This window comes from Ranitomeya imitator, chromosome 4 (genome assembly GCF_032444005.1).
Source record: "Ranitomeya imitator isolate aRanImi1 chromosome 4, aRanImi1.pri, whole genome shotgun sequence".
Classification (NCBI taxonomy): domain Eukaryota; kingdom Metazoa; phylum Chordata; class Amphibia; order Anura; family Dendrobatidae; genus Ranitomeya; species Ranitomeya imitator.
Window position 1 is genome coordinate 688858326 of NC_091285.1, and position 9453 is coordinate 688867778.

Consider the following 9453-nt stretch of genomic DNA (forward strand, 5'->3'; position numbering starts at 1 on the left):
TTTTCCCTTGCCTGTGTGCCCTAAACTTTTCCCTTGCCTGTGCACCCTACACTTTTCCCTTGCCTGTGCGCCCTACACTTTTCCCTTACCTGTGCGCCCTACACTTTTCCCTTGCCTGTGCGCTCTACACTTTTCCCTTGCCTGAGCGCTCTACACTTTTCGCTTGCCTGTGAGCCCTACACTTTTCCCTTGTCTGTGCGCTCGATTTACACTTTTCCCTTGCCTGTGCGCTCTACACTTTTCTCTTGCCTGTGCGCTCGATTTACACTTTTCCCTTACCTGTGAGCCCTACACTTTTCCCTTGCCTGTGGTCTCTACACTTTTCCCTTGCCTGTGCGCTCTACACTTTTCCCTTGCCCGTGCGCTCTATTTCCCAAGGTTTCCTGCTCCCTATTTAACCATCTCCTCTTTTCTGTTCACATTCTTTTCCCAGTTCTCCTACCAGTGAGCTTTGAGATCTTCTACCTTTCCTCTCTCCTCGCCCAGTTCCCCCCCTGGAGCCCCCCACCTTTCCATATTTCAGCCTCATTTACTATGTTATTCCATTCGTCTGTGAGATAATTGCTGCTTCGTGTCTGTGTATCGGCCATGAGACTATACAATGTCTGATGTGCTGTCACTCTGTGTAAGGATCACACTGGTTGCCTGCCAGTCTATAGCCCTCGGCCATTGTCCGCAGATCTCCGACTCCTTCCAATCCTTGCCCAGTCTTTACACATGGGGCCCCCTTACACCTATAACTGTGGGGCCCCTATGAAGCGGATACTTAGAACCACCATACACAATGACGGATTCCATATCTATGGCACAGTCACGTGATGGAGTGACGTTGACTGACTTCATGTCTTTCTGCCTCCCCTCTTACACGCAGTGGATGGGTATGACCCAGGTAAATGCCCACCTCGCCCCTCCAACCCTGGTCTATAGAGTCATGTAAACACAGATGTTTCCAATACCAGAACTATAACACATAGTGCCTCCATCTTACGTCCTGAGTGCACTTTCTGTAAACACAGCCATCTGCAAAAAAAGTGACCGAGTCAGATGCACATCCCCCCCCTGTGCGAGCCGCAGCGGCCGATTGCAAGCTCTTTGTTCCACACCGCCATGGCTTGTGGCTCAGCATCAGTCTGGTGTGGACAGAAGATGCTCATCCTCCTAGGATGCAAAGTCTGTATAGCCCGCAGGCTGCTGACTACTGGTTTAGCCCCAGGGTCTTACGCTTATATTCCCAGTGAGTCATCCTGCGCTTTTCTGAAAAAAAAAGGAAAAAAACGCAAAACAAAGGTGATGTTGAAAATACATCATCAGCTACTGAGGAAGGTAAACACAGGCAGTCAAAAATTGCAGAATGTGGCACACGAGGGGTTACCAGATCCCCGGTAATAGCCCTGGAGTTATAATGGTAGCACAGGGTTCAATGAAAAATATAACAAAAAATCTAAAAACGTAGCAAGACCCCAAAAACAACACAAACTGATGCTGTCTGTGAGGCCAGGTGGGACCCTAGAGCTGCAATTCAGGGCTAAAAGGGCCCAAAAATCGAAAGGGTTACACATTGCGTACATATACATATTGACATTTATAGTTATTTTCGTAGGTAAAAATTGCGTAAAAAAAAAAAAAATGTTCCCAAATTTTCAAAGAAGAAAATCTAGAATAAACCACACAACAGTTTTTTTTTTCTTCCCTAGAAACTTGGGTGCGTCTTCTCGCCACAGCTATTACGGGCAAATATTAATTTGCCACCACATAAATATTAATATCGCGTTCCCATCTCCTAACACGAAATGTCGCCAGGGGTTTAATGAATATTTAATGTCACTCCCCAAGATCATACGGTAGTATTTGATCAATAAATGCAAGGTTAAAAAGAAGATACATTGTTTTACAAATTTCGGCAACTTTTTGGACAGGAGGATGGGTAAAAATTTCAATTAGAAATGCGTAAAATAAATAAATAAATGGCAAAAAGGATGTAAAGGGTGTTTGCGTGCAGGGGTCAGCGAGTGAGCGCTGTAAGGGTTAACCCCATTAGAATGCGCAAGAAATAGATACAATGTATCAAGAATTCAAAAATTAACTGCCGGCGTTCTACACCTGGAACTTTGCGAAAGCTCAAAAACTGACAGGGGGTACAGAGAGCGGCAGGGTTAGGGTTAGGGTTAGGGATAGGGTTAGGGTTAAGCGGAGACCCCCCGAATTCCCACTAACCTTTTGTTGGAGCTGTTCCAGTAGATGGGGTCCAGGCTCAAGGCTGAAATAATCCAAAAATTCCAGAGGGTGATCAGCATCCTTATGTACAGAGCGGAGAGGAACTCTCGTAAAAACATGGTTGGGGAGAGCGAGGGGGGTGCTCTTTGTTCACCCTGAAATCCGGGGATTTTGGTTAAAATGCAAGCGGTGCTGGTGGGGATAGAAGGGGGGATGCCGAGGGAAGAGTCCGGGGGTCTTTGTCGGGTCCTGCTGGGGCTCTAAAGATGTGGGCTAAAGTTTAGGATAGAAAGTTTTGCCATATTGGCAGGAGGATGGCGGAGTAGGGTTTAGGGTGTTTGGCCCATTTTGAGGGGACGAGGGTCATTTTGAGCAGTGTGGGTGGGGGAGGGGCGAAGGCATGGATGATGGGAGCCAGGGGGCTTTTGTCTCGGGCTCCCTCTGTGAGTGTGTGGCTGAGTGAGCTGAGGGTCTTTCTGCAGGGAAGGAGCAGGCTGCTGGAATAAATCCCTGCACAGAAGAATAGGAAGGTGGAGAGAAGGGGAGGAGAGGCTGATGAATGCCAGGAGGAGAAGAGGAGGGATGGTGGAGAGCAGCGGAGGGAGGGAGGAGTGGGGGGAGGAGGGAGGGACGGCTGCAGCCACACTGTGCATCATCACCCAGACAGGGGCACACAATGTACACACACCCACATGTAGAGCCGGGGCGCAGGTGAGTCCTATGCCCACCCATGGGGCGCCAACGTTTAGAGGAAAGGTCGTCTTTACACTTGGATCTAAAAATCGCCCCCCAAAAATTGCCCCAATCTGTTACCCCCTGACGCCCAGTGATTGGTTGGCCGGCAGCTTCTGTTAGGGGGATTTTTATATATTTCGGACCATGAGGCGTGAACTGGGCCCGTGAACTGGGTCATTCAATAGGAAGCGTATTGGTTGCCCCCTCTATTCCCTTAGGGTGGTCCACACAGATGGATGAAGCACATCCTAATATCACACGTACAGACCAAGGCGTAGAAGGAACTGTAGGACCCAGTTTTGGGTCTCGGCCACCATTTTCCTCTCCCCACCCAAATGCAGCCTGGAGATCCTATATTTTCGAGACATTATTTATTAGTGCAATTTCCCTTTAAGAGTAAGGGCAGGTCCACAGGTTAACCCCAACCCCAGGCCCCTCCCCCTCGTGCTCCTTAAAGGAACCTTCCCCATTATTCATGAGGTCAATCTAATTTAATCAGAGGTTGATATTTTACGCACAAACAAAACTCGCTGTGTAGGACGAGGAAAATAAGCCCCAAAATACCTGACGAGACGCGACTCCATTAACGAGCAGAAATTGGCGCGTCGTTTCTGAAATGTCTTCCTGAAAAAAAAAAAAGGTGAAATGAACCTGTCCTCGAAATATTAGTGACACAGGTCACAGTGCAGCTCACTGATGCAATGCAGCATCCCAACACAAGGGGGAGTGCTCCTTTAAATTAATTGTTCCTGCCATCTTAAAGGCACAGGCTCCATTTTTTTAATTAAATCTTTGTAATATTCTTATAATCAGAATACTTATAGGAGAAGTCAAGAATAAAATGCCCCAAATGTCTCCTTACGTCTTTCTCTACAATCATCAAAATCACCCGAAAAAGGAAAAACCGGCATGTGGGCGCGACAGTGACGAGCGGAGGAACCAGACTTTTGGCAGCTGGCGAAGAGTGGACTAATTAGCATAATGTAACACAGAAGACGCGTTCCACAGCAGATGGAGAGTAAAGTTATTAAAGATGGCACGTCAGCAAATATGTTCCATGGGCGCCGGGCTGCCAGGACGCACGAAAGACAGGCACAGGGCGATATAACATAGGCATCTGGGGATATAACCTGGGCATCTCCTCCTATATGGTGATATGGAGCAGGCTGCTACAACCTGGGCATCTCCTCCTATATGGTGATATGGAGCAGGCTGCTACAACCTGGGCATCTCCTCCTATATGGTGATATGGAGCAGGCTGCTATAACCTGGGCATCTCCTCCTATGTGGTGATATGGAGCAAGCTGCTACAACCTAGACATCTCCTCCTATATGGTGATATGGAGCAGGCTGCTATTACCTGGGCATCTCCTCCTATATGGTGATATGGAGCAGGCTGCTATAACCTGGGCATCTCCTCCTATATGGTGATATAGAGCAGGCTGCTATAACCTAGGCATCTCCTCCTATATGGTGATATGGAGCAGGCTGCTATAACCTGGGCATCTCCTCCTATATGGCAATATGGAGCAGGCTGCTATAACCTGGGCATCTCCTCCTATGTGGTGATGTGGAGCAGGATCCTGGGCATCTCCTCCTATATGGTGATATGGAGCAGGATGCTATAACCTGGGCATCTCCTCCTATGTGGTGATATGGAGCAGGCTGCTACAACCTAGACATCTCCTCCTATATGGTGATATGGAGCAGGCTGCTATTACCTGGGCATCTCCTCCTATATGGTGATATGGAGCAGGCTGCTGTAACCTGGGCATCTCCTCCTATATGGTGATATGGAGCAGGCTGCTATAACCTAGGCATCTCCTCCTATATGGTGATATGGAGCAGGCTGCTATAACCTGGGCATCTCCTCCTATATGGCAATATGGAGCAGGCTGCTATAACCTGGGCATCTCCTCCTATGTGGTGATGTGGAGCAGGATCCTGGGCATCTCCTCCTATATGGTGATATGGAGCAGGATGCTATAACCTGGGCATCTCCTCCTATGTGGTGATATGGAGCAGACTGCTATAACCTGGGCATCTCCTCCTGTATGGTGATATGGAGCAGGCTGCTATAACCTGGGCATCTCCTCCTATGTGGTGATATGGAGCAGGATGCTATAACCTGGGCATCTCCTCCTATGTGGTGATATGGAGCAGGCTGCAAATACCTGGGCATCTCCTCCTATGTGGTGATATGGAGCAGGATGCTATAACCTGGGCATCTCCTCCTATATGGTGATATGGAGCAGGCTCCTATAACCTGGGGATCTCCTCCTATGTGGTGATATGGAGCAGGATGCTATAACCTGGGCATCTCCTCCTACATGGCGATATGGAGCAGGCTGCTATAACCTGGGCATCTCTTCCTACATGGTGATATGGAGCAGGCTGCTATAACCTGGGCATCTCCTCCTACATGGTGATATGGAGCAGGATGCTATAACCTGGGTATCTCCTCCTGCATGGTGATATGGAGCAGGCTGCTATAACCTGGGCATCTCCTCCTATGTGGTGATATGGAGCAGGATGCTATAACCTGGGCATCTCCTCCTATGTGGTGATATGGAGCAGGCTGCTAATACCTGGGCATCTCCTCCTATGTGGTGATATGGAGCAGGATGCTATAACCTGGGCATCTCCTCCTATATGGTGATATGGAGCAGGCTCCTATAACCTGGGGATCTCCTCCTATGTGGTGATATGGAGCAGGATGCTATAACCTGCGCATCTCCTCCTACATGGCGATATGGAGCAGGCTGCTATAACCTGGGCATCTCCTCCTACATGGTGATATGGAGCAGGATGCTATAACCTGGGCATCTCCTCCTATGTGGTGATATGGAGCAGGATGCTATAACCTGGGCATCTCCTCCTGCATGGTGATATGGAGCAGGCTGCTATAACCTGGGCATCTCCTCCTATGTGGTGATATGGAGCAGGATGCTATAACCTGGGCATCTCCTCCTATGTGGTGATATGGAGCAGGCTGCTAATACCTGGGCATCTCCTCCTATGTGGTGATATGGAGCATGATGCTATAACCTGGGCATCTCCTATGTGGTGATATGGAAAAGGCTGCTATAACCTGGGCATCTCCTATGTGGTGATATGGAGAAGGCTGCTATAACCTGGGCATCTACTCCTATGTGGTGATATGGAGCAGGCTGCTATAACCTGGGCATCTCCTCCTATGTGGTGATATGGAGCAGGATGCTATAACCTGGGCATCTCCTCCTATATGGCGATATGGAGCAGGCTGCTATAACCTGGGCATCTCCTCCTATGTGGTGATATGGAGCAGGCTGCTATAACCTGGGCATCTCCTCCTATGTGGTGATGTGGAGCATGATGCTATAACCTGGGCATCTCCTCCTATGTGGTGATGTGGAGCAGGCTGCTATAACCTGGGCATCTCCTCCTATGTGATGATGTGGAGCATGATGCTATAACCTGGGCATCTCCTCCTATGTGGTGATGTGGAGCAGGATGCTATAACCTGGGCATCTCCTCCTACATGGCGATATGGAGCAGGCTGCTATAACCTGGGCATCTCCTCCTATGTGGTGATATGGAGCAGGCTGCTATAACCTGGGCATCTCCTCCTATGTGGTGATGTGGAGCATGATGCTATAACCTGGGCATCTCCTCCTATGTGGTGATGTGGAGCAGGCTGCTATAACCTGGGCATCTCCTCCTATGTGATGATGTGGAGCATGATGCTATAACCTGGGCATCTCCTCCTATGTGGTGATGTGGAGCAGGCTGCTATAACCTGGGCATCTCCTCCTATGTGATGATGTGGAGCATGATGCTATAACCTGGGCATCTCCTCCTATGTGATGATGTGGAGCATGATGCTATAACCTGGGCATCTCCTCCTATGTGGTGATGTGGAGCATGATGCTATAACCTGGGCATCTCCTCCTATGTGGTGATGTGGAGCAGGCTGCTATAACCTGGGCATCTCCTCCTATGTGATGATGTGGAGCATGATGCTATAACCTGGGCATCTCCTCCTATGTGGTGATGTGGAGCAGGCTGCTATAACCTGGGCATCTCCTCCTATGTGGTGATGTGGAGCAGGATGCTATAACCTGGGCATCTCCTCCTATATGGCGATATGGAGCAGGCTGCTATAACCTGGGCATCTCCTCCTATGTGGTGGTATGGAGCAGGCTGCTATAACCTGGGCATCTCCTCCTATGTAGTGATGTGGAGCATGATGCTATAACCTGGGCATCTCCTCCTATGTGGTGATGTGGAGCAGGCTGCTATAACCTGGGCATCTCCTCCTATGTGATGATGTGGAGCATGATGCTATAACCTGGGCATCTCCTCCTATGTGGTGATGTGGAGCAGGCTGCTATAACCTGGGCATCTCCTCCTATGTGGTGATGTGGAGCAGGATGCTATAACCTGGGCATCTCCTCCTATATGGCGATATGGAGCAGGCTGCTATAACCTGGGCATCTCCTCCTATGTGGTGATATGGAGCAGGCTGCTATAACCTGGGCATCTCCTCCTATGTGGTGATGTGGAGCATGATGCTATAACCTGGGCATCTCCTCCTATGTGGTGATGTGGAGCAGGCTGCTATAACCTGGGCATCTCCTCCTATGTGATGATGTGGAGCATGATGCTATAACCTGGGCATCTCCTCCTATGTGGTGATATGGAGCAGGCTGCTACAACCTGGGCATCTCCTCCTATGTGGTGATGTGGAGCAGGATGCTATAACCTGGGCATCTCCTCCTATATGGCGATATGGAGCAGGCTGCTATAACCTGGGCATCTCCTCCTATGTGATGATGTGAAGCATGATGCTATAACCTGGGCATCTCCTCCTATGTGGTGATATGGAGCAGGCTGCTATAACCTGGGCATCTCCTCCTATGTGGTGATGTGGAGCAGGCTGCTATAACCTGGGCATCTCCTCCTATGTGATGATGTGGAGCATGATGCTATAACCTGGGCATCTCCTCCTATGTGGTGATGTGGAGCAGGCTGCTATAACCTGGGCATCTCCTCCTATGTGGTGATGTGGAGCAGGATGCTATAACCTGGGCATCTCCTCCTATATGGCGATATGGAGCAGGCTGCTATAACCTGGGCATCTCCTCCTATGTGGTGATATGGAGCAGGCTGCTATAACCTGGGCATCTCCTCCTATGTGGTGATGTGGAGCATGATGCTATAACCTGGGCATCTCCTCCTATGTGGTGATGTGGAGCAGGCTGCTATAACCTGGGCATCTCCTCCTATGTGATGATGTGGAGCATGATGCTATAACCTGGGCATCTCCTCCTATGTGGTGATGTGGAGCAGGCTGCTATAACCTGGGCATCTCCTCCTATGTGGTGATGTGGAGCAGGATGCTATAACCTGGGCATCTCCTCCTATATGGCGATATGGAGCAGGCTGCTATAACCTGGGCATCTCCTCCTATGTGGTGATATGGAGCAGGCTGCTATAACCTGGGCATCTCCTCCTATGTGGTGATGTGGAGCATGATGCTATAACCTGGGCATCTCCTCCTGCATGGTGATATGGAGCAGGCTGCTATAACCTGGGCATCTCCTCCTATGTGGTGATGTGGAGCATGATGCTATAACCTGGGCATCTCCTCCTATGTGGTGATGTGGAGCATGATGCTATTGCAGCGCCCCAGAGTCCTGGTTCGTTGCAGTCATGTTATTCTTCCACCAGGGGTCTGAGGGCAATGAAGGAGATCTTCTGTTCAGGTATCACAGCCACACACACACTTCACGCTCCAGTCCACCAGGGGGAGCTAAGGGTTCTATCTATTAGGCCACTCCTCACATTAGGGTAAAACTGGTGGGTTGGTGAGGAAGTTAGTCAGAGTCAGAACGAGAAGTCTGAGGAGAGTTCCTGGCTGGGGACTGACAATGAAAGGTCTCCTGGTCGAGCTGGCTGGGGTGATCTCTAGTCAGATCCAGACTGAAATCTGAGGAGGGAGAAGGACACGGAGCTGCGCCTGCAACCCATGCGGCAGCATCCTAAGAAAGGACAAGTGTTATGCTGTAAGAATCAGGCTGCACTCAGATGACACCCGAGTGCAGTCCTATTGTGAGTTTGATGATTCAAAGAGGGAAAACGGAGAGTGGACCCTCTAGACCGCGACAACGAACCCCTCACGGACGAGCTGACCAGATAGACCGCCCCCTATACAGGGAGAGTTAGGGGCAGGCCCGTGAGGGACTATCACCACGGAAGCTGGAGGACCAGGACGGGAGAAGACCAAGAAGAGGCGGAGATAGTAGGACCACAGTGTCATGCTATAAGAATCAGGCTGCACTCAGATGACACCCGAGTGCAGTCCTATAGAGAGTACTGCAGAGACACAGGACTGATGGGTAAACTGCAGCAGTGCAGTCCTATAGAGAGTACTGCAGAGACACAGGACTGATGGGTAAACTGCAGCAGTGCAGTCCTATAGAGAGTACTGCAGAGACACAGGACTGATGGGTAAACTGTACA

The 9453-nt window shown here is 49.8% G+C and overlaps 1 protein-coding gene across 1 annotated transcript in view; it reads right to left on the bottom strand.

Moving 5' to 3' along the window:
* EFNB3 (ephrin B3) overlaps positions 1–2808 on the bottom strand; it is a 127409-nt gene extending 124601 nt beyond the window's left edge. Inside the window, exon 1 of the mRNA XM_069767429.1 lies at positions 2215–2808. Within this exon, the coding sequence (XP_069623530.1) occupies positions 2215–2333 (119 nt within the window). The 5' untranslated portion in view covers positions 2334–2808. The remainder of the gene's footprint in view (positions 1–2214) is intronic.
* Positions 2809–9453: the final 6645 nt, after the last annotated feature.